The 26727-nt window shown below is 40.1% G+C and overlaps 1 protein-coding gene across 1 annotated transcript in view; it reads right to left on the bottom strand.

The window, feature by feature from the left end:
• Positions 1-26727, bottom strand: part of CPS1 (carbamoyl-phosphate synthase 1) — a 147482-nt gene that overhangs the window by 80113 nt on the left and 40642 nt on the right. Inside the window, exons 8-21 of the mRNA XM_040357458.1 lie at positions 26399-26527; positions 26193-26299; positions 21150-21291; positions 20997-21074; positions 20740-20838; positions 18871-18966; positions 17805-17994; positions 16057-16214; positions 13422-13550; positions 11480-11624; positions 7265-7475; positions 6975-7173; positions 6682-6858; positions 6338-6456 (exon numbers count right to left, since the gene is read on the bottom strand). Coding sequence (XP_040213392.1) covers positions 6338-6456; positions 6682-6858; positions 6975-7173; positions 7265-7475; positions 11480-11624; positions 13422-13550; positions 16057-16214; positions 17805-17994; positions 18871-18966; positions 20740-20838; positions 20997-21074; positions 21150-21291; positions 26193-26299; positions 26399-26527 — 1979 coding nt within the window. The remainder of the gene's footprint in view (positions 1-6337; positions 6457-6681; positions 6859-6974; positions 7174-7264; positions 7476-11479; positions 11625-13421; positions 13551-16056; positions 16215-17804; positions 17995-18870; positions 18967-20739; positions 20839-20996; positions 21075-21149; positions 21292-26192; positions 26300-26398; positions 26528-26727) is intronic.

Below are 26727 nucleotides of genomic sequence, written 5' to 3'. Positions count from 1 at the left end.
ACTATCCACATCACAACCCATTCTCTGTACCCCTGTTCTACAACACATTCTCTACATTCCTGTTTTAGAGCAAACACATTTTCTGCACTCCTGTCCTAGAGCCTATACATTCTCCACACCCCTGTTCTATAGCCAACATCTTCTCCACGCCCCTGTTCTACATTAACACATTTTTTGCACTCATGTTCTAGAGCAGTGTTTCCCAACTCCAGTCCTCAAGGCACACCAACAGGTCATGTTTTCAGGATTTCCCTCAGATGAAACGGCTGTGGTAATTACTAAGGCAGTGAAACTGATCAAATCACCTGTGGAAAATAATGGAAAGCCTGAACAAATGACCTGTTGGTGTGCCTTGAGGACTGGAGTTGGGAAACACTGTTCTAGAGCAGTGTTCTCCAAACTGTAACCTTGGGGCCAGATGCAGCCTTTTCCTTGCCTTTATCCTGCCCGTGGGGCGCTATTGTACCTACTGACAACAATGATGGGGCACCAATTCTACTGATGACACCAATGATGGGGGACTAGTCCTCCCACTAAAGCCAATGATAGAGTATTGCTTACTCATATTGATGCCAGGGAATTTTCTACTCCCACTTGCCACAGTCTGGCCCCTAAAGTCTGAAGGGCAGTAATCTGCCCTTTGTTTAGAAAGTTTGGACACCCCTGTTCTAGACCCAACACATTCTCTTTACCCCTCTTGCTCTGCCCTCCCATCACAATCAATTCAAGCTCTTCCCCCATCGACCCCATTTGGGACCTTCAAAAAAAACAGCTTTTGAACTGCCTATCTCTAACAATAACAGCTTCAACATTAGCTTCCAGCTTCCACAATCATCTGCCACTCAGCCCCCACCCCCATTTTAACACACATGACTGGGATGATCTCCATTTAAACTGCCCCCCAGCAACTCTCAGTCCCCCCTACTTTCCATACAGTCAGCTCCACAGACAGCTTCCACTCTCTTCCCCGTGATAAGTTCAAGTGAAATGGCACATTCAACATAATAATAATGTCCATCTAAAATATTATCTGACAGGACAGTAAGGCCCTGTACACACGATCAGTCCAATCTGATGAAAACGGACTGAAGGACCGTTTCATCAGTCCAAACCGACCGTGTGTGGGCCCCATTAGTCTGTTATCCTTCAGTCCAGAAATTTAGAACTTGCTTTAAAATTGAACTGATGGACTGGTAACCGATAGGTCAAAACTGATGGTTAGTACGCAAAAGCATCGGTTCCAAACCCGGGCATGCTTGGAAGCATTGAACGTCGTAGTGTTTTACGTCACCACGTTGGACTCGATCGGTTTTTGAACCGATGGTGTGCAGGCTATCAGACTATCAGCCTTCGGACCGTTCTCATCGGATGGACTGATCGTGTATACAGGGCCTAACACATATCAGTGTGTTATGAACCACTCAAATGCCCCAAAATCAATCATCCTAAATAGACCAGGTCATAAATAAGTACACATTTGTTGGTTGGTTATGATACTATTCTGCTGGCATTAAAGAGCATATACCAGAATTTGCCATCTACTGTATGTGTATGATGGCTAATAATTATTGATAAGAAAGAGAGAGTTAAGAGCTTCTGTCAACTGTCAACATGCAAGTAGTTGTATTTAATGTATGCTTTTTCTTATCCCCAGAGGGCAGCAAATAAATGTGTAGCAATACACTGCAAGTCATCCTGTGATCAATTGAAGGATAAAATATGTGTGGACTCTGCTTGTAATAAAATAAAGCAAAAAAAAGGAAAAAATTAAACATGGTTTTCCTTTGCAATTTCATCTCTTCTAATCCTAAATTATAGGTGCTTATAAAATGGGAAGCTCAGTTACATAATTTGTGTGCTCCGCTCATTTCTGCTGCCCTTCTGCCAAAATTGATATATTCTAACATACAGCAGAATAAGCTGAAGTGTTATGCATAAACATTAGCAATAACTATTCTGAAGCTTGCAGCAAAATTGTAAACACGCTCTTTAAATACGTAATTTTATTGGACAAGAGTGCAGGATATTTAACATGCTGCTCATACTGTAGCTCTGGAAAGCAGATGCTGCATTTGTCTGCCCTATGATACTTATGAGTGCTTTTCATGTTGATGTAATGAAATGTATCAAAATGCTATGCACATTACTGGGCATACAACAACTCAGGCAAGTGGATGGCTGCAGTGCCTGCTTATCTTATGTTTATCTGTCTGGCGAATATTAATCTTCCAGCTTGCCAAGTACTGATGAGGTTAAGTGAATTATTTGTGCTATTGCAGTAAATCAGAGGAGGCGGTGTTGTCCACTACCCACAACTCTACCATCTCTGCCACCTGTTCGTACATCTGTTTGCATAGGAACTGAAGATCACAACTACCAAATGCAGGAAAAGCTCTTTCAACAGCATTAGGCTCTTGTAGGTATGCCTTACGTATTTCTTTCAGTAGTATTGCTTTTAATGAATTTGCTCATTTATCGTGTGCTGATGGTATAATTTAATCATTAGATTGTTTTGGACTGAATAAGACTTTTTCTTAAAGAAGAATTTTACTATTTGAGGTTGACTGGCATAAGCTGGCCTTACAAAGAGCAAATTTTGGCCAGTTTCAGATGAACCAGCCGAAGTTCATTCAGTGATTAAACCGCCCACTGACATCCATTGAAAAATCAAAGGAACTGGACAGATTGTCGGCCAAACAGCACCTTGTCCATTCATGCTCTGTAGGCGGCACGCTGAACAAATTTCTTTTTTAAATGTGTTTGGCCAGTTTAAAGGAACAGAGACAGATCACCTTCCAAAAGTGAATGTTAACTGAGCTTAGTAAATAGGATGACAGATTTGTTCACTTTAATAAACCAATTATGGTCCAGCAAACATCCATTTTTTTTCTTTATTTCCTTCACACGTGGCAGGTTCACCTTATTAACTATTTGTACTTTTCAAAATGAATATTGATTTGCATAAGTGAATAGCTTCTACTCCTTTGTTGAATCAATCTATTTGTATCTGATATGATTGCAATGTAACATTTTGTCAGAATCAGCAAGAGCACCAGACCAGTGGTTTTAGAGTCCTTAATGGTTTTGAATTAAATAGCCGAGCTGAACACAAAACAAAGCCAATCATTTCAAGGGTTCAGACACTCCCTCTTCAAGAGGACTTATATATTTTGTGACCTCAAAATGACTGGACTTATCAGTGTCTCTTGTTAGCAGTTATGCCGGCAGGCAACACCTTTATTAGACTGGTAAGGTAGTCTCTTGTGAGTCCAGTTCAGTCATTTTTAGGTCACATAAAACATAAGCCCAGATGAAGGGGTAAGTGAGCCCCAGAAACATGTTGGCTGTTCTTTTTTTCTTTTTCATTAATCACTGTATTAAAAACCTTTCTAGATTCTATACCATTTGTGGGTAACCCTTACTGATTTTTACTTATTTGGACTTCTCTCTGGACCCCTCTTTTGTTAGAGGTGCTGTAGGACATGTGAGCAGCTTCACCAAAGCTAGTCAGCTTAATCAATGCAATGGCCAATTCACAATACTGGGTATTAACAACAAAAGATCTATACAGTGCCTTGCAAAAGTATTCACCCCTCTTGGTTTTTCACCTACTTTGTTACATTACAGCCTTTAGTTCAATGTTGTTGTTTTTTTATCTGAATTATATGTGATGGATCAGAACACAATAGCCTAAGTTAGTGAAGTAAAATTTGAAAAATATATACATAAAACTATTTTTCAGAAATAAAAAAAATGATTGGCATGTGCATATGTATTCAACCCCTTTGTTATGAAGCCCATAAAAAGCTCTGGTGCAACCAATTACCTTCAGAAGTCACATAATTAGTGAAATGATGTCCACGTCATTCACTAATAGAGTATCTGTACATAGGACAACAATAAGCCGTATGCTCCATAGAGCTGGGCTTTATGTCAGAGTGGCCAAAAGAAAGCCATTACTTTCAGCAAAAAAAAGTCACATTTTGAGTTTGCGAAAAGGCACGTGGGAGACTCCCAAAATGTATGTAGGAAGGTGCTCTGGTCTGATGAGACCTAAAATTGAACATTTTGGCCATCAAAGAAAACGCTATGTCTGGCGCAAACCCAACACATCACATCACCCATTGAAACATGGTGGTGGCAGCATCATGCTGTGGAGATGTTTTTCAGCAGTCGGGACTGGGAAACTGGTCAGAGTTGAGGGAAAGATGGATGGTGCAAAATACAGGGATATTCTTGAGAAAAACCTCTACCACTCTGTGTGTGATTTGAGGCTAGGACAGAGGTTCACCTTCCAGCAGGACAATGACCCCAAACACACTGCTAAAGCAACACTTCAGTGGTTTAAAGGGAAACATGCAAATGTGTTGGAATGGCCTAGTCAAAGCCCAGACCTCAATCCAAAAGAAAATATGTTGTCAGACTTAAAGATTGCTGTTCACAAGCGCAAATCATCCAACTTGAAGGAGCTGGAGCAGTTTTGCAAGAAGGAATGGCCACAAATCCCAGTGGTAAGATGTGGCAAGCTCATAGAGACTTATCCAAAGTCACTTGGAGCTGTAATAGCCGCAAAAGGTGGCTCTACAAAGTATTGACTTTAGGGGGGTAAATAGTTATACACATTGGGCCAGATTCTTGTAGAATCGGCGTTGGCGTAGTGTAAGCCATTTACACTACGCCACCGCAACTTACTGGAGCAAGTGCCGTATTCTCCAAGCACTTGCTCCGTAATTTGCGGTGGCGTAGTGTAAATGGCCCGGCGTATGACCGCGTAATTCAAAGGGGGCGGCTTGTATTCAAATTAAGCGCGCCCCCGCGCTGATTGAACTGCGCATGCGCCGGGCTGAAAAATAGCCCAGTGTGCATGCTCCAGTTCACGACGGAAAACGTCAATGACGCCGACGTGAGCGTCATTGACGTAAAGTCGTATTCAAGAACGGCTTAGGAAAACGGTGTAACCGACCGAAAAAGACGACGCGGACCCGACGCCATACTTAACATGGCATACGGCGGACTGGCGTAAGGTTACCCCTCATATAGCAGGGGTAACCTTACACTTACGGAAACGATGTAAACGACGAGTACGCGACGCAAATTCGTTTGGGAATCGGCGTATCAGGCTCATTTGCATAGTCAAATGAGACCTGAACGTAAACGCCACCTAGCGGTCAGCGTTGTATTGCATTTAGGAACCGACGGTGTAAGTGACTTACACCAGTCGGATCCTAGCCTAATTCCGGCGTATCTTGTTTTGCAAATACAAAACAATGATACGCCGGCGGGAATTTCGAATTACGCCGGTGTATCAGTAGATACACCGGCGTAACTCTTTTGAGAATCTGGCCCATTGACTTTTTCTGTTATTTTGTCCTATTTTGTTGTTTGCTTCACAATAAAAAAAACAAAAACCATCTTCAAAGTTGTGGGTATGTTCTGTAAATTAAATGATGCAAATCCTCAAACAATCCATTTTAATTCCAGGTTGTGAGGCAACAAAACAGGAAAAATGCCAGGGGGGGGGGGGTGAATACTTTTGCAAGGCACTGTAGCATATTATGCATGTACACAATTCCAAAGTCAGACACACTGCTCAGGAGAGTTTTAGTACTGGATATGGATATTGTTAACGACTTCAACAACAAATCCCTGTTTTTTAAATAGACTTAAATTCCTCTTTAAATCTTCTAAAATATTGCTATCTATGACTCTTAATCAGTACCTTCAAAATAGAAGCATCTAGCGAATTATAATAAAAGCAGATCTGCCCCAGGATGTAATGGTTTTAGAATAAACTGTATAATTGTAGGTGTCTTTGATTCCTTTCTGCTCTTTCTATTTTAAGCTTGTGCCTTATGATCTTCCTTTTTTTATTGTGTCTCTTTCGAATCAGGAATAAAAGATTACTAATATTACGTTTCTATCTCTTTCACGCACATAGATGAGTGATAATTTGGGAAATATGTGGTTATGTGACTAATAGGTTCCTATTAAGTGGCCCAAGCTATTACTCCCACTATGACCATGCCATTGTTTCTGTCCTTGCCAAGGGTCCTTGGTAAGTCCGCTATGATGCGACTTCTAGAAGCTTCCATATGTATTAAAACATGCAGCAGTGCATTGGCAAAACAGGCAACACAGTGGTGTGAGCACATCATTTTAAGCTTGCAATCATTTTATCACTAATACAGGCTGTATAGAAGAATGTGGTATGATCCTCATAAATCGTGATCCAAAAAGAGTAATCATTCTTGGACTGACAGTCTTTTTATGCCAGAATGAAAATATAAAAAAAACAAGGTCCAAATAGTATATTCTGATACTGCATTACGCTCTTTACCTTTTGCTTCCTTTCAAGGTCTTCTCCATGTTAAGGATTCCTTGCATCTTGTACAGGAACCACTTATCAATAGCTGTCAATTTGTTGATTTCATCTAAGGAAATTCCACTTTCTATAGCCTTATATAAAACATAGGATATCACTTTTAGGAAACATGCAATATTTTCATATAATTATTATTATACATTTTAATTCTAGCTACTTGCATTGGTAACATATGAAATAATCAGTTGATCTTGATATTAATATATAATATGTGTCTGTTTCACTTCCATACAGTTTTATATTCTTTATCTTCAATTTTCTGTCATATTCATTTCCCTCTACTAAACATTTATCTTTACCTTGGCCATGCTGTACATACGGGTACTTGTGGGTTCAGCCATCTCTTTCCGTAGGTTGACATCTGATGACCACGCTTTGTTCATTGGAAGATTTGCTGTAAAGCCATCTACTGATGGGTGGCACATCCTCAGGGCTTTCTGAAAGCTTTCCTCAAAGGTTCGACCAATGGCCATGACCTATAAAGGGTAGTCATTAAAATGTAGTAATGAAATTGCATAGAAAATAAAAAAGGAGAAAAGAGAGTATGATGGTCTGCCTGTAAGGGCTAGAGTACACAGTTATTGCTGCTTACCTCTCCTACACTTTTCATTGAGCTGCCAATTAATCCTGAAGCACCATGGAAACGGTCCAAATCCCAACGAGGTATCTTGGTCACCATGTAGTCTAGACTGGGCTCAAAACAGGCAGTGGTCTTCCCTGACACAACATTTTTAATTTCTGGCAAAGGAATTCCCAAGGCAATTTTGGCAGCAATGAAGGCCAGAGGGTAGCTAAAAAGGTAAATAATATTATATAGTATATGTGCTGCATTCCAGATCTTCGAATTATCAATATCTTAATCTCTAAATAGTGTTAACTTACCCAGTGGCTTTGGATGCCAAAGCAGAACTACGAGAGAGTCGAGCATTGACTTCAATGATAACATACTCCAGTGAGGTTGGATGAAGAGCAAACTGTATATTGCATTCTCCAACAATACCCAAGTGGCGTACAACTTTGATGGAGACTGCTCTCAGCATCTGGCACTCCTCATTGGACAAAGTCTGGCAAGGAGCCACAACTATGGAGTCCCCTGTTCATCAAAAAAAAATTACATTAGATAAATATCATCTTAAAAATAGAGAAGCTTGTATGGGCTCCCCCCAAAAAAAACAGGTGAGGCATTGCATACCTTACTAATATTAAAGTCAACCAAAATAATAGTTGGAAAGAGAAGGGTTGTTGAGGAGTAACAAAGACAGTTCCAATTTCAGATGCTTTGAAAATGAGGCATTTAATTTATAGGTTTGATTGATTAACCAGAATATACAGCAGGATAAAAGAAGAACTTAAATTATATGCATAAATTATTTTAGTGATTGTACATTTTGTAGAAAAATGTTAGTTAATAGCTCCTTCTCTTACTTCAGCTTAGATTTGAACAAACAATGTACTTTAATATAAACAATTATTGCTAAAATAATACATTTGCTTAACAATCAGGGTATTTCTCAGAATTGTAATGTTAAGATGCTAGGGCTACTGTATACAGTGTCAGTCGCTCTTACGGGGCGCAGGGGCGCCGCCCCCCTCCCCCAATCTCTATGTGCCCGGCCCCTAATCTGCATGATCATCTCTCACTTTAATTGCACAGTGCAATTGGGGATATGTAGAGTCAGTTGACCCCATTATATGGCTGCCATCTCAAACTACAACTCACAGGATTTTCAGCATTCTGCAGTGATCTGAGGTGTAAAGATACAGGAATTGGGGTGATCTGAGGTGCGAAGGTGCAGGAACTGGGGTGATCTGAGGTGTGAAGGTTCAGGAGTTGTGGCTGATATGAGGTATAAAGTTGCAGGAACTAGATTGTGAAGGTGCAGGGACTGGGGTGATCTGAGGTGTGAAGGTGCAGGAATTGGGGTGAACTGAGATTTAAAGGTACAGGAATTAGGGTGATCTGAGATGTGAAGATGCAGGAAATGGGGTGATCTGAGGTGTGAAGGTTCAGGAACTGGGGTGATCTGAGGTGTGAACGTGTAGAAATTTGGGTGTTCTGAGGTGTGAAGGTGAAGAATTGGGGTGATCTGAGGTATGAAGGTACAAGAATTGGGACTGATCTGAGGTGTGAAGGTGCAGGAATTGGGGTGATCTGGGGTGTGAAGGTGCATGAATTGGGGTGTTCTCAGCTGTGAAGGTGCAGGAATTGGGATGATCTGAGGTGTGAAGGTTCAGGAATTGGGGCTGATCTGAGTTGTAAAGGTGTGGGAATTGGGGCGTTCTGGGGTCTGTTGCACAGGAATTGGGCTGATTTGAGGAGTATAGATGCAGGAGTTAGGCTGACCTGAGCTGCTATGGTGAAGAAATTTGGACTGATCTGTGGTGGGAAGGTGCAGAATTTGAGGTGATATATGCAAGGCACAGGGGACTTCCACTCGGTGTCTCTCACTGCCACCATCTTCCTGCACCTCCTGGGGGACAAACCATCCCTCAGAGCTGACATTGTAGGTAGGTAATATGTGCACTACTCTCAAAAAAGTTAAATAAAAAATAAAACTGAATTTGAGTATACTGGTATTACTTTAATTACTAGACATGTGCACACAGAATTTTTTATTTTTTATTTTTTTTTTTGGAATTTCGTTTCCGTCGAAAAAATGTATTTATTTTGTTTCGTTAAAAAATGCATTCGTCCGAAAATCTGAATTAAGGTCGAATCTGTCATTGAAGGCTTATGGTGTCCGTCTAATGTTCTAAGAAGATTCGACGAAGCAGCTAAACTGTACGATGCCGCAATCGTATATTTCCGGTTGAATGCTCCGCCCACAAGCTATAGTAGAATTCTAATGTTGTATGACTAGTAATAATTATATTTATTAATTATTATTAATAGCCAACCAACATTTGAATTCTTCTATAGCCTATGGGCGGAGCATTTGACCATAAATTTCCATTTGTGGCGATCGTATGTTTTTAGCTGCTTCATCAAATCTTTATGTCTCTATAATGTTGAATCTTTTCTCTGTATATCGAATAATCTTGGACTAATAGAGTTAGGATAGACACAGATCGCTATTGTCACCGTCATGTCAAATCTTCTATCTATATCGAACTGTTGTCGCAATAAAACGAAAATAAAGCATTTTTTATGTCGGATCTTTCTGATTTTTGATTCTGCGCGTTCGGTATGGTTTGTTAAAACGAACGCGAAAATCCCAGAAATTTGGATGAATATGCATTCGGACGAAAACTAATGCACATCAGTATTTGGTAAGGAGTTTAATACTGTTCTAGTGGAAAAGACAAAGGACCCTTTCACACGGGTGGACCGTATGTCCGCTTTTTCATCCATCTGTGTACAGATGAAAAAGGGACATACATTGGACCCTATGAGATTGCGGGTGTCAGCGCATGAACATCTGCTGACACCCGATCTTGCCTGGTTCCGCATTCCTCCGATTCTGCAAAACCCTATTTTTCCATCCGTCTGCGGATCGGGTGAACACGGACAGACGTCCGTGTTCATGCGATCCCCCCATAGAGGAGAGCGGAGAAAAGACCGGCTCAGCGGGGATCAACGGAGCGATCCCCGCTGAGCAAGCGGAGGTTCACGGGGCGGATCATTACTGATCTGCCCCATGTGAAAGGGCCCTTAGGTAGTACTGAAAATCCATGGGTTAGGGGGCACAAATTACTTACCTTGCCCCGGGCGCTGGCAACCCACACTACGCCACTGCCGCCTATTAAATCTCTGACCTCACACACTGTACACTCAATAGAAGGGCAACATGGAGAATAATTTACTAAACAAGTGGATTGTATTCACTACAAAAAGAATGTTCATTTAGCTTAGTGAATAAAGTGAAGCTATGTTCACTTTGTAAATGGAAATGTTCTACTCCCTCTGTAAATCAAGCAATGTGTGTGAAGTCAGGCACATAATTAGCCAGCCACTATCAGATATCATGTGACCTCTGACTCTGCAATTAGTGCAACATCTCAATTAGTGAACTATAATAATAAAACTAAAATATAATATATAATAAATAGTATTATTTTTGTTGCTGCTCAAACAGGTGATTCCACAACACCCTCTTCAGATAAAAATACCACACAAAATGAGTGTAGCGCAAAATCTGTGATAAACAGAAATAAATCTAACTGCATTTAAATATTCCACTGAACCTGGAAATCAAGGGCATCAACATCCCAAAGGTACATATATTGGAATCAGGAGGGACTTTAAAGGTGCCATAACACATATGTCATGAAAAAATATTTATTTATTGTACTTTACACATTAAAAAAAGTATACAATACATACTGTTGAATTCTTAAAACCAACAGAGAATATCCAAATACAAATTCATATGTTGTTGACAAATGCTTTTTGCTCAACATGTTTTGCCAATCAGCTTCTTCAGGAGCCACAAAACATTATCTAATGTCACAACATTGATATCCAAGAAATAAGTAAACTGCATTTACTGGAAACCACTTGTGTTCATGCACCGAGGAAACTGACCCTGCAGGTATTAGGAGGAGCAAAATGGAGCCAGGGATCTTTCTAAAGACTTAAATACATTCCAAAATATGGAAATATATCCAATGGACTGTAGGGGGACTAAGGGAGAGGAACCCAAGCATAAACTCTAGGATCATCTATTAGATGCCCCCAATTGATGCTCCTCAGCTTCTGCAGATGCTACCCCGTTGAAAGCTTTATTGCTGACCTATGTATGAGGTGTTATAAGGAGGTGAGCAGATTTTTCACTTACATGGTGGAGGCACATATGGCACATAAGGAAGAGTGAAGATTTTGAATCACTTTTCACACAGCGGTGTGTTTGTTATATCACAGCAACTGAAGACTGATGTTACCTGTTTTTTGGACATATATTTATTTCTGTTTATCACAAATTTTTGCGCTACACTTATTTTGTGAGGTTCCATTTATATACATTTTTTTAGATTTTACATGGTTTATAAGATTCTCATCTTCATCTTTCAATAAATCTTACTGATGGTGTTTGAAATAAAGTATATTTGTCAGTACCACACATATACAATTTCACATACGGAAATCCAAATGTTTACCTGTATGGACCCCCATAGCATCAACATTTTCCATGTTGCAGACGGTAACACAGTTATCTGCTGCATCTCTAACTACCTCATATTCAATCTCTTTCCAGCCTACAACTGAACGTTCCACCAAGATCTGGTTGGTCATTGCCAGAGCCTTTAAAATAAAATAGAGATTGTCAGAATTGAAAGCCATTATACCATGTAAATTTTGTATGCGCTAAAATTATTATAAAACATGAATTGCAGGAAGGAGATTAAAATGAAATGTAACATTAAAGTTTTTTTGATTGGTTCTACATCAAATTTTATTATAATCCTAAAATAAATGTCAATGCAAGGATAGTGTATGCTACCAACTGTGATCTGTATTACATTTTTTATACATTTTTTTGCTAATACCTAGACTACTATAGTTGACTATAGTTGGCAACCTTTATAGTTATTCTTACACAAACACAATAAATACATGCACTGGCTGGGATGGGCACCAAGTCAGGCTGAAATTCACACGATTTACCCATCAACACAGACAGTGTTGACAGGGGGATACCTTCTGCCGGGCCATTGTATTCTCCTGGCAGGAGCGACGGGAGTGGGGAGGGGAAGCCTTTCCCATCGGGAGAAGACAGTGATTATCGCTAGCAGCTAATGCAGCCACTTGTGATAATCACAAGAGAATCTGGCAGGCTGGTTGTACCCAAGTTGATCAATTGATCAACTTGGCACATTCAGCCTGCCCATTAACGGTTTGAATCTCAGCCGTTTCCTGTTGAGCCAGCTGAGATTCAAACCATGTGTGGCCAGCTTAACTGACTAACTGGCACTATCTGACGTCTCTAGTGACAATAATACAGTAATTAGTGATAATGCTATGCACTGTCACTGTAGTGATGACAGTGGCTGAGTGACAGGGGTGATCAGGAGGGCAATCAAGGGGTTAACTCTGTGCCTAACAAGTTTATGTGTGCTGCTTTTACTCACAGATCTGGCTGGCTTTCCTCCCTGATGTTCACTCTGAATGGTAAGTGAAACCAGCGAGAAGAACCAGCCAGATCTGGCTTGTGTGTTTACTAACCTGTGATTGCCCACATCAATCATCAGGTTCACAGACAAAATCTTTAGTTGTGAGCCTGCTGACGAACTCATGCTGTGTCCAATCACAGCACGAGAGGCAGGGGGCACCTGTAAACCTAGACGTTTAGCACAACCTCGCTATGGGTACATCGCTGAGTCAGTGGGAGCCACCCTCCAGCAGTAAATGTACTGTTGGCGATCAGCAGGTAATGGAAAGCTTATCTGAACCCAAAAACAAAACCAGTTCTTAAGCAAGGTATACACGGGCAGTTTATTTTTCTTCAACCGGTGGGTTGAACAAAAAAAAACTGACAGGTCCCTGCGTCAACACAAGCAGAGTGGATGCTGCACTACTGCACTATTGTATCCTGACAGGAGGAACTCCCCTCCTGTCAGAATACACAGATCAGAGCAGCAGCCATTGGCTGCATGGACTGATGGAATGCTAGCAGGACAATTTGGTGACAATTGGTATTTCCCTCACTTTGGTAAGATTTAATTTATTTTCTGTTGTGTTTTTAGGACAGAAAGTGAAGGGAAACCTCCTCAGTGGGATACAGATGGTAAAAAAAATAAACTGCAATGGAGTTTTAACCCTTTACAACTTTATTTAAAACTAGGAAAAAAAAAGTCTTGGCTTTAACTTCATTTGAAGATTTTAGTAGTAGATTTTAGTAGTGATTATCCATTCAACATACTTCATCCTAATGCATTTTTTATTAAATGTTTTATTTTTAGCTTGGGCTTTTGCATTCAGAACCATTACATTGGTCCATTAAGTCAGTACAAGTGCTGCAGATATAATGTAACCTAGTATACGTGAATGGACAACTTGCTGATTAATTTCCCGTGCTTTGAAAAGCCTAGTCATGTTTACCTTTGTTGCCAGGTCTATGAGTGTTTCCTTATCGGGACAAAGTCCTGACCCCAGACCACCTAAGGCATAAGCAGATCGAATCATGACAGGATAGGCAATTTTATCAGCTGCTTCCAAAGCATCTTTCACCTACGAGAAAAGAGTTTTATTACCTAACATGTAAGGTCAGACAGATAAGGCAGTAAAAATAATGAGGAAAATGTTCAAATAACTGTTACCTAACAGCCATATATCCAAAATACATTTTTTTTATTTAACTTATTTGCAGCAAAGTTTAGAATAAATGTCACTTTCTGACTTTTTTCACTGACTGTTGTTAAAGTGGTTCTTAAGGCTTAAGGTGTCTTACCTTAAAGTGAACTTCATGTAAAAAATAAAAATGGCTGAGCAAGCAGGATTTTTAATGCAGACGAGCCATACCAGTACCTATAGCCAAAACCTTTTTTTGTAGCTTTGGATAGAGTAGGGAAGTAACAGAATTACTGTCCAGTTTTACTGCTATCTGGGGCTCTGTTACAGACTTTTTCCCATACTTTCAGTTCTGGGGACAACCTTTACCAGACAGGGAACAGGAGAAAATTTGAAACAGGGAAACAGACAGCAATAAAAAATGAAACAGTGTTGCCATTGGTGAGTTGAAAAGGTTGTCCCTAGGACAGGGATTATAATCCTGCCCAACTTTATACACAACTTAAAATACATTTTGGCTACAGATACACTTTAACACTTATAGCAATACAACATACAATGCATTCACAACACATTACATATCAAGGCGGCGCTACCTAAAAACACACACATATATATATATATATATATATATTTTTTTTTTTTTTCTAATAAATAAACACTATATCTGAAAAAGTGAACTGTAAGAAACAGTAGAGACAAGAGTCTGTGTTAAAAAAAAAAGCAAAAGAGATCTCAACGGCTTGAAATGCTCATCTTCTTCCACCAGAACCACCACTCATGAAGATAATTCGGGGTCTAAATACACCCCATATATATATGTTTTTAGGTAGCGCCGCCTTGATATGTAATGTGTTGTTAATGCATTGTATGTTGTATTGCTAAAAATTTGCTTATCAGTAGATGGGATAAAGTGGCAGCTTTTTACCATCACTGTTTTTTTATATTGGGAGGGAGGTGATTATAGTCCCTCTGTGTATTTTCATTGAGTTTCTCTCCTTTCTTCCACAAGCGCTTTGATTTTAGGAAGGGCTAGTCGTTTTGTTTACACTTTAACACTTGCCTGACCACAAGTAAATACATTGGGCCAGATCCACGTAGCGTAGAGTAATTTTAGGCAGGCGTAGCGTATCGTAGTTACGCTACGCCGCCGCTACTTTGAGAGGCAAGTGCTGTATTCACAAAGCACTTGCCTCTAAAATTACGGCGGCGTAGCGTAAATCTCCCGGCGTAAGGGCGCGGAATTCAAATGATGAACAGGGGGACGTGTTTTATGTAAAATAAGCTTGACCCTACGTAAATGACGCTTTTTTCATACTGCGCATGCGTGCGCATGCTCAGTATCATGTCGAATTTTCAAATTAAATTACGCCCGCTCAATGCCTAGACGACGTGAACGTAATTTACGCAAAGCCCTATTCACGAACGTTTTACGCAAATGACGTACACGACGGAAAATTCTACGCTGGCCCGACGTCCATACTTAACATTGCCTACGCCTCATAGAGCAGGGGTAACGTTACGCCGAAAAAAGCCTTACGTAAAAAAATGTGCCGGGCGGACGTACGTTTGTGGATTGGCGTACCTAACTCATTTGCATACTCGACGCGGAAATCAACAGAAGCGCCACCTAGCGGCCAGCGTAAATATGCACCTTAGATCCAACGGCGTACTAAGACGTACGTCAGTCCGATCTAGCCCAGCTTCAGGCGTATCTTGTTTTATGGATACAAAACAAAGATACGCCGGAGCATCCTAGAAGTTACGCGGCGTATCAATAGATACGCCAACGTAACTGCTTCGTGGATCTGGGCCATTGTTTTTTAATATAACCTGAGGCAAACCTAAAATTCAAGTTTTTCAAAAAAAGTCATTGACACACGAAAAAAAAGCAACCCCTTCTAAACTGCATTTTCGAATTAATGTAATGAATAAATTAAAAATAAACATTCCTAATATTAGGCTTTCAAAATAAACTAAGGGGTAGATTTACTAAAAGCAAATAGCATGTGCATGTTGCAAGTGCAGTTGCTTCAGAGCTTAGTAAATTAAGTAAAGCTTCAGTTTACATAGAAAAGCTTCAGTTAACAAGAAATACCCAATGACATTCAAGGAAAAAAAACTGAATTTATGCTTGCACATGATTGGATGGTTCCCTCATTTACTAAGCTCTGGTGCAAATGCACTTGTCTATTTGCCTTTAGTAAATCGACCCCTAAGTCTTTAATATTTATAGGCACCAGTCAATCAAAACAGCCAAAGACCAGTATCCGGAAGAAGACAAGGAGAAGATGCCGGCAAGGAACCTCGCAGACTCCAGACTATTGACCATAGGTATTTTTGACTTTAGTTCCATTTTATGGCTCAATTAAAAAGCAACATTATTGTGAGGCATTATAAAATTCACATCATTCTTTTCAATGCCACATGTGAAAATCAGCCTTACCGATTCCACAGCAAAACTGGGGGCAATAGGTTCCTTAATTTCATTTAGTTTGTCAGAGAAGAGCTGTCTGTCTTCTGTAAACATGATGGACTCCACTGAGGTGCCCAAAACCCGCACTCCGTATTCCTTGAGTACCCCTCGTTTGAAAAGTTCCACACCTGCCATAGATAAAAGGAGAATGAACTACAAAGAAGAGTTTGTCTATTTTAAATCCACAGATTGTAGAATAACATTTTTGTTGTTTTTCATGTGTTCTTTTTTGTAACCGGTCCTAAGGCATCATATATAGCAGAATTTAACCAAATTTAAGTAATCTTTTTATGGTTTTTTACATACGGTATGTAGCGCTACCACCGAAGGAGCCGCTGATTTGTTTTTGGGATCGGCATATTGAGTTACCTTAATTTGGCGTATGGGTGCAGTTGGAGAACAAAGCGAAAGTCCAGACAGTGAATAAAGGGTTTTTCACAGGCCAATTAATTTAGGTGAGCTAGATGGATAAATTGAGCGAATCCTCCCAGTAGGTTTGTAGCATAGGTCACCGGATGACAGCAACACGTACCTGTCAACATTCCGGTCACCAGATCCCCGATTGGTTCGTTCAAGCCCTGTTGGACAACCTGCCTCCGGGTTCCCCTCAAGCCGACTCCCCAACTTAACGGCACCCAGCCTGGGATCCTTTCAATAGAACCGGGAACCCAGTAAGTCACTGGAGTCCCTTTTTACCTCAGGGTGAGGGTTAATGTAGACTGCAATTCTGGCCTGGTGGGCCTCGCTGGCGGGGTCCATGGATGCGCGCACCCTGAAGGTGGATGCCGCACCTGGAACTGGGACTCAGCGAAAACTCAGTTAGCACATGACACCTGTCACAGATATACCCCTCCCCAGCATGCCTTGCGAGGGAGAAACTTCTCTGATTGGCTGCTGGGGAAAGTTGCTCTGCCAGAACCCCTCTGGTGCCAACTGCTGGCCAGGGATGGTATTGCATCCCTGGAGCACAGACTGACCCAGTGGATGTTTCTGGAGTGACAGAAGTCCCAATTTTAGCAAATTTTGAATGGCAGCAAAGTAACTCTCCCATTCCCCACTAACTTTAGCGTAGTGCCCATACTGAAAGTAAGGAGGCGCTACAGGTACTTCTCCCAGCTAGTCGTCCAAATATCCCTCTGTTTAATTTCAGCATCTTCCACCTCTCTCCTGTATTTAGTATGGAGAGGGTAGTTATATCAATGAGGGCAACTCACAGCTGGGTAACTGGAATCACATGGTACAGGGAATGAGCTGGGCATAGCTAAACTCAGACAGGGGATGTCTTCCTTGTGTAGCCTTTCTGGAACTGGTGTGTTCTTTGTTTATCCATGCTTTCTCAGACTGCATTGAGAGTATTGGGAGCCGATCATGTGGCCGGACCAGAGCGCCTCGAAAATAGGTAAGTATAGGTATCTTTCCTTTACAGGGTAGTTAGAATAGGGCTTAGAATGGGGGTGGAAACAGGTTAAAGCTTAGACAGTATTTGACTACACTTCAACTTTAAACTTTTCATAGCACATGGGCTTTAAAAGTTAGATAATTCTTCAGATAAGAAACAAGAAAAAATGTTTATTCATTGCCTTAAATTTTTCTCATCCCTACAGTTGAAAATGATTGTTAACGTATCCCCTTTAACCATTAGAAAATAAGACGTTTTAAAAATGAACATTTTGTAAAACAATTCTAACCTTGTATGACCAGATTTGGGCTGTACTCACCGCAGTTCAGAGCTGTCTGTCCACCCATTCCCAAGATAATTCCGTCAGGTCTTTCTGCCTTAATGACTTCGGTGACAAACTGTGGTGTGATGGGTAGGAAGTAGACGGTGTCAGCTTGCTTGAGGCCCACCTCATTAGTCTGGACAGAGGCAATGTTGGGGTTCATAAGAACTGTTTTCACATTTTCTTCCTATGAGACAAATATTTTATGAGTTATGCAACAACAAAACAATACTGTACAATCAAATTTTGTCTTTTAGTAACATACACATGTAGAATAGTTTGTTATTAATCATGTCATGTTTAATCATATTTATATTCTCTGGCACCCAACAGATCCTATTAGATCAGATCCATATCTTATAATGCACTGTTAGAGCTGTAGTTACAGATAGTTCCAAGTTTACTTTAATGCAATATAAATCTTTCAGTAAAGTTGTTTACTTTTTTTTTTTTGCTACTGTATTTCTCTTTTGTATTGACTTCCCTACTTTGCCCTCATATGGCTGCCCAGTTTGCTCATTGTCAAATAAAATGTTGTCTTTGGTTTCTAAAATAATAAAAAAATAATTTAACACAATGATCTTTACTGAATGTTTTTTTTCTGCATCCTTCAAATCATGTGACAACACATCCTACTTAATTTAGTACTTTCATGGTAAAGGAGAAACGGAAAAATGTAACGTGCAGGCCCATGGGGTAATTGTGATTTTGTTATACTATGGGCCCAGGGCAGTTTGAATGATACATAAGAATTAGTGTACACAGAAATTTGTGTTTTGCTTCTGACATGGGTCTGTAAAACATTTCTGTAGGTATGACTGTATCATAATCCTAATGGAAACCTTTATTGGTAGAAATACAAAGACTTAGATTTCCTTTGTTAAGGCTAATCTCAAGTAACTCTATTCCTACTCAAGCTCGAAATAAACGTGTGTAGGTAAGCAACCATCCACCCTCCTGCTCCCTCGTGTGACCATGACCTGTACACATTTACTATGCATATACAAAGTCTGAATTTACTATAATCACTGTGTCTAATCATATAAAATAAAAATGCACTTACTTTCATAGCTTTAACTGCTTGTGACCCAGAATAATCAAACTCTCCTGCTTGCCCAATAGAGAGACCTCCAGAGCCCAGGATAAGGACTTTAGCTACCTACAAAGTATTAAAAACAAATATTTTGAAACAGAAAAAATAGACAAATACATTGGAAATACTTAAAGAATTGAGGCTAACATAACAAGAAACACAGTTCTTAACAGGGAAGATCCTCCTACATTACGATGGCCTTGCCTCTATACTGCTTTCCCAGCACCTCCCTGGTGTGCCCTGCCATCCTTCTGTTGATACAGATACAAGGCTTAACAAGGCTAAGTTTATGATTGTAGCTCCTAGTAATATGTAGCTTATAGTAATACTTCAAATGCAGATTAAACAAAAACCTAATTTTACTTCATTTTATATAGTATCATACTGGATGACCCCAAACCTTTTAGAAAAATAACAACAAAATCATTAATAGCAGGAGATTTCAAAACTTGTTGGAACAAACAGCACGGATTATAGTCAATACTGAAAAGCACAGCCATTCGTTACACTACTATAAACAAACGTATTTTCAAATACGTATTCAGATTTCCATATGTAAGCAGCATGTGGAGCTTGAGTTCCTTTTTTACATGTTTTTAGGCTTTCCTTATATACTGCACAAGCTGCAATTTATTATTATTTTACTTTCCATTTTCTGCCCTATACTTCTCTACCCTATACTAACATTACAGAGGCAGAAAAGGGAATTTATAAATAGTGTCTTTGACACTCTTTAGAATCCACCGTGTCTCCACACATGAGTGCAGGTGACAGATTCATGTATCTGTTGGAAACAGGTACATAAACTTGTGGCAAGCACCATGAGAGGAGGCGTAATGAGGCGTAATGAGGCCACTGTGTCCATACAGGCTAACCTTCCTTCTTGAACTGAGCATCTACCCCACCAGGTGCCAGTCCAGGCATGTGGGCAGATCCCAACCATATGGTTGTAATTTTGCCATAGTCTGGATCGGCTCTGTGACATCAGCCGACAGAGGGCTTCAACAGGAAACAGGTGAGGTGGGGGAAAACTTGCTGCCAGCTACACAGCATACAGAGGCAGGCACTCTTTCTGTTCCTTTACATCAAATTACTGTTGGTCTTAATTATCTCTAGTTTCATTATCTATGAACTGGAGGTAATTATTTTAGAATTTGTTGCACTATTAAGAATGACCTGATTCTGCCTCACATTTTGGCCAAGCTACTGAAATAGGCATTACAGCCAGAGAAGTGGTGCTTTATTGAATTCCCCAGATAGTGTCTTAAAGAAAACAGCGTTTGTGTACTCTCTCTTTAGAAAAGCTATAATGCCAGTTTTCATGAGTTTCCCTTTTTATAAAAGGTTTATTTTAAAACAAGGATTGTAGATATGTAGAAAAAAAATGATATAAAATAGTTTAAATTCATATAAACTTTAAAACTTTGTAAAATAAAAGTAATCAAAAAGCAATAAAGCTTCACTTTAAATGACAGTGTGAAGATCAGTCATAATTTGTCCTAACAAATATATGTTCTTTGATCTTTACATGTTTGTGAATACAATACATTTATTAAGAAAGAACACTATTGTTGCAGTACTGTTTTTCTACCTCTCATGCAAAAATGATGTTTCTATTTTGCCAGCTGAAGAGAGAATTGAGAGAATCTTAGAGCTTGTTTTATAAAGCCACAGTGTCTTCAAGAGAGAACACAATCATTCCTTAGCCCAAAGACAGATTTAATTACTGACTGTTTCTGGTTGGTAAGTATAATTTCCAGCTAGGCATTCATTAATTTTTGTTTAGTCTAATATATTACCCATCCAGCAAATGCACCCCCGTTAAATAGGGTTACTTACATCAATTCGTTTAGACTGCAGAGCTGGTTTGGGCATTACAGATGTCAGGGTGGTACCTTTACCCTTCTGTATCAGTGACATGTAGACATCAAATAGGAACTAAAATGAAAATCAAAGAAGTTCAGTATATGATCTAGCAACAGCATTGATTTAGTAAGCTTGCAGACCTTTCCCAGCAAGGTGACCTTTCCCAACAAGGTCATAGTAATCTTATTATGGCTATTTCTAATGCTTCCGTATACATTGGTATACTGTACCTCTGTGTCAACAGGCCCAGGGTTGGCCTCAGGGTGAAATTGCGAAGTGAAGATTGGTTTGGTCTCATGCATAATCCCCTGTTGAAAGAAAGATAGATGAAGAAATATATGTTGTTCTTATTGAAACAGTACATCCCTAGGAACTGAAATCACCTCATTGCTCTGGTCATTGATGTTCACAAAAAGTGGTTTCCAGCCTGCAGGTAGAGAATTGTTATCCACTGCATAGGCATGGTTCTGAGCAGTAATGAAAGCTTGGCCATTCAAGGTGTTCATAACAGGTTGGTTCTGCCCTCTATAAAGAAAAAAAGGGTAATATGTTACAGGGACTAGTCATGCTGGTACTAGGCAGATTATATAGAGAGTAAATATATTTCATGCTTTTCATATTACTAATTTACACCTTCATGGTGTACAAGTGTACGTTTTTAACCTCCTTAGTACCGCGTGCCGTCAAATGACGGCGGGCGGTATCCCCTGTTGTTCTGACAGGACGTCATATGACGTCCTGTCATTAGAAGCTGCTAGGGGGCGCGCGCGCGTTACTGGGAACACTGTGCGCGTGCCCGGCGGCCGCGATGGCCGCCGGGCACCCGCAATTGCCCGGTAACTGAGCGGGGACGTGGAGCACTGTGTGTAAACACAGAGCTCCAGGTCCTGTCAGGGAGAAAGGAGACCGATCTGTGTCTCTTGTACATAGGGACACAGATCGGTCACCTCCCCCAGTCACCCCCCTCCCCCCACAGTTAGAACACTAATCAGGCTACACATTTAACCCCTTCCCCGCCCCCTAGTGGTTAACCCCTTCCCTGCCAGTCACATTTATACAGTAATCAATGCATATTTATAGCACTGTTCACTGTATAAATGTGAATGGTCCCAAAAATGTGTCAAAAAATGTCCGATGTGTCCGCTATAATGTCGCAATCCTGGAAAAAAAATCGCAGATCGCCGCCATTCCTAGTACAAAATAAATTTAAAAAAAATCATAATTATGTCCCCCTATTTTGTAGGCAATATAACAAACCAGTCATTATACGGTTAATGCGATTTTTTTTTTTTTTTTTTAACAAAAATATGTAGAAGAATACGTATTGGCCTAAACGGAGATAAAAATTATTTTTTTTTTTTTTAAATGGGATATTTATTATAGCAAAAAGTAAAAAATAGTGTTTTTTTTTCAAAATTGTCGCTCTTTTTTTGTTTATAGCGCAAAAACTAAAAACCGCACAGGCGATCAAATACCACCAAAATAAAGCTCTATTTGTGGGAAAAAAAGGACGTCAATTTTGTTTGGAAGCCACATCGCACGACCGCGCAATTGTCAGTTAAAGTGACGCAGTGCCGGAAGCTAAAATTTAGTCTGGGCAGGAAGGGGGTGTATGTGCACAGTAGGCAAGTGGTTAATATGGTTCCACCTTTGACACCTGTGCAGGTATGCAGTTTATTCACATTGCTTCGCATAGTGAGTACGGAAGCAAATTATTGGCAATCTCTAATTTATTTATTTTTACAAATCCCTTAGCCAAAGTAGTTCAGATATGACCCCTGCTAACTGATAAAGGACCCAATGAATCTCTTTTTTAGAATCTCAGTCAGACTGTGAAAGTGACCTCAGAATGCAAAAAACAATCCATGACAGCCCAGCCAGGAACCAGTAAGCACACCTTTTAAAGCTTTACTAAGCACTGATGTTACATTAAGGCTTTCTGCAGTGTCTGCAGGTTTTTCTGTTGCTTTCAATATTGTTCTTTCTGGTTCCTAGACTAGGCTGACAAATAATTGTTTTTGCATTCTGAAGTTTTTAGTCAAAGTGTTTTTTTAAAAGTTTCAATATTAAATGGGTGGGAGGAAGGAATCCCAAATGGGGACCTTCGGTATTTTAGACACTGTTCGTGTTAGGAACCACATCCTATAAAGAAAAGCATACAAAAAACCTAACTAGTAAAATCAGGACTTTAACCGTACCCAAACAAGTAGAATAAAATCTCAAAATTGTATTTATACAAATATAAAAACAATGTGGTAATATTAAAAATCTGGAGTTATACAAAACATGATCACATGTACATATTATATATCATATATTTCCTCATCATCCGAGGCATGTTTAGGTGATGGGTTGCTTGCTGTGGCGGGTCATTAGCCCGCTTCATCAGGAAAATAATAAATGTCAAGCTCTGTGATGAATATATAGATTGCTCAGACCACCGGACCTTGCTGGAAAGAAGTCTCCCGCACGCTTGTGTGAGAGTGATGACATTGCAGCTCCAGCAACTCACAACGCTGGAGCCAGCGATATCCGGAAGACACGCCAAGGCGAAATGTCAGCTGCCTTGGTGTGGACTGGGTGGGACACCAACGCCTCGTTCTAAGGTAAGTATTTCATAATGAGCTTTCATAATGAGCTAGTATTCGGTGCATACTAACTCAATATGCTTTTTCCCTTACAGGTGTAAAAAAAAAAAGACAGCGGGTTTACTTTCGCTTTAAGGTAGACCATATGACCAACAACTGCACCTCCTAGAATAAATGGACCAATCTTGTCTGGAATATCCACTATCCGCCCTTAAAATAGATCTTTGGTTCAAAATGGGTGTTGCACTTTAACTGTAGTTGCTCAAATATGGCCAATTCATGTATAATGCCGCGTACACACAATCGTATATTCCGACAACAAAACTGTGGATTTTTTTCTGACGATTGTTGGCTCAAACTTGTCTTGCATACACACGGTCACACAAATGTTGTCGAAAGTTCAGAACGTCAAGAATGCGGTGACGCAAAACACTACGACGAGCCGAGAAAAATTAAGTTCAATGATTCCAAGCATGCGTAGGATTTTTGTGCGTCGGAATTGCATACAGACGATCAAAATTTCCGACAACACTTTTGTTGTCGGAAAATTTGAGAACCAGCTCTCAAATTTTAGTTGTCGGAAATTTCCACAGCAAATGTACGATGGAGCATACACACGGTCGGATTTTTGGACAACAAGCTCACATCGAACATTTGTTGTCGGAAATTCCAGCTGTATGTACGCGGCATTAGGCTAGCCCATATTGAATCCCCATCCACCTAGGCATATCACAAAGTGCGTCATAGCAGCTTGGTGAGGTAATGGCGGTCATATACAAAGATCATCCAGCTATTGTATTTGTTTAAAAGTACTGGCGTATACTGGCGTATAACACTCACTTTTTTACCCTGAAAATAAAGGGTAAACTGTGCCTGCGTGTTATACGCAGGGGGCTGTGGAAAGTATTTTTCCTGAAACTTCCCTCTTAAAGTTAGGGTGCGTGTTATACGCCTGTGTGTGTTATATGCCGATAAATACGGTAATTGCACTCCAGATTCTTATGCAAACCTTAAAAAAATATCAATTTTTTGCAACTTGAAATCACAACTTCCAGTATGTGAGTACTTTCACAGAAAACCAACGATAAATCAAATGAGAAAAAATATTTGCATGGAGCTCGTAAACTATTAATGCCATAGACTTAGATGGATCTTCTCTATAACCAGCAGGGTAGCAGAATGCTCACACTGAGGTTTTAAAAGTGGCTAAAGGCCAAATTTCAGGCTATGATCCTCTAAATTACCCGGCAGGAGACTGATCAGACAAGATCAGGTAAAATAATATATATGTAGACAGTGTAGTAATTGTGTGGTGCAGACTATGATCCTCTAAATCAGTGGTTTTCAACCCTGTCCTCAAGTCCCCCCTAACAGGACATGTTTGCAGGTTTTCCTTTATCTTGCACAGATGCTTTAAATTAGAATCAATGGCTTGGTATTTTGGACAGCTATTATAGCTAAGAAAAATTCCTAAAATATGGCCTGTTGGGGTACTTGAGGATAGGGTTGAGAGCCACTGCTCTAAATTACCTGGCTGGAGAGTGATTAGACAGCATCAGCTAAAATAATTTATATGTAGACAGTGTAGTAATCATCTTCAAACTAGAAGGCCATAGACAATCATAGTTGGACAATTGGGTAGGAGGATCAGGTCAGGTGGCAGACAAAGAAACGAGACCCAAATTCTGGCCAATAATTAACAAGGGGCAACATTTCAGTAGCAGTAGTTGGAAGACAAGCTAAGTCCAAACCAATATAAGGGGATCAGAAGGAGATTAGAGACAAGCCAGTTTTAAAATGCATCATAACAGACACATTTTCTTGGGCAATATGTCAATAAACTTATGGAATTTTAAGCTTAGCACTGACTGATATCAGTTGCAGTCAATTTTCTTTTATACAGGCATTCTTTTTTTTAATGTATATAGCTATATTGTGACCTGTGCATAATAGCCATTGAATTTCCAGACAAATTTTCTCTTAGTTTTGGAGAGAGTGGGATAGGGAATGAACCCCTGTTATGTTTTTTTCCTGTGGCCTTTGATCCCATTGGAGAGATTTTCCCTTTTTCTTAGTAAAATGGAAAATCTGTTGGTTCTCTGTGTCTTCCTGTCCCAGTGACAACCACTCCTCTCATTTTTTGTCCTGCTGTTACAGGATGTCACAAGGGCATAAAGTGAGGTCACATTTCCATAGCAGGGTCAATGACAGCAATACAAAGTTAACACAAATGTTATATTTTCCTAACTCTGTGTATTGGCTGCAGCAATTTTTTTCCCTTTTTGCATGTCTGTTCCTTAGCATTATTTTATAACATTTGTTTGTGTTAAAGTGGAGTTCCACCAAAAAATGGAACTTCCACTTCGTGGATTCTTCCCCCCCCCCTTCGGTGTCACATTTTGCACCTTTCAGGGGGGAGCATATACCTGTGTAATACATGTATTTGCTCCCACTTCCTCGCATAGATCACCGCGGTGACCTACATCATGACCGGCACATACACTGTCCTCCCCTGCAGTCTTCTGGGAAACACACAGGTCCCAGAAGACAGCAGGGACCAGTGAGGACACCCAGTGTGACTCACGCTTGTGCAGTAGGGAAGTGGGAAGTGAAGCCGCAACGCTTCACTTCCTGATTCCCTCACTGAGGATAGCTACCGACATTGCGGGCACCCTGGACAGGTAAGTGTCCTCTTATTAAAAGTCAGCAGCTGCAGTATTTGTAGCTGCTGGATTTTAATATTTTTTTTTAGGCGGACCTCCGCTTTAATGTTTTATTTTTGTAATATTTATTTCTTGAAGATATATTTATTTTACTTGCATCATTGCAACATCCTACCTGTTAGCCATGGGCAACCTATACGTCTTGCCACCAGCTGCCAAAGCTGCAATTTCATTCCCTTTAGAGATGCCAAAAATAGGCTCAGGACGGTCGCTCTGGAAGACCTAGAAATTAATTAGAAATAAAAGTCAGCTTTCCACACATACAAAATATGATAAATTGGTTGAAATACATAATGTAAATTGTGTACGGTGCTCACTCACCTTCTTGAGGTTTTGTATTAGAGGCTTTGCTAACTCTGGGTTTCCAGGGCCACTTGTAATTAGGAGACCATCATATTCCATCTGAGAGAAGTCATGATTCCAAGGGACAAGATGTACCTCTGCACCTCTCTACAGGTAGAAAAGGAAACATATTAATAGGGAGCTGAAGTGGATGTTTTTCTTTATCAAGTACTTTGAACCGATCAAGGTCAAATGATTGTCATGATTCCAAAGGACTAGCTTTATCTCTGCTCCTCTCTGCAGGAAGAAAAAAGGGAATTTTTGTCCTGCTCTTATTGCTATCTGTATTTCCAATATGCAAAATTCCC

This window comes from Rana temporaria, chromosome 6 (assembly GCF_905171775.1).
Source record: "Rana temporaria chromosome 6, aRanTem1.1, whole genome shotgun sequence".
NCBI classification, from domain to species: domain Eukaryota; kingdom Metazoa; phylum Chordata; class Amphibia; order Anura; family Ranidae; genus Rana; species Rana temporaria.
Note: the sequence above shows the minus strand (reverse complement) of the source record. Positions and strands in the feature narration are given on the sequence as shown.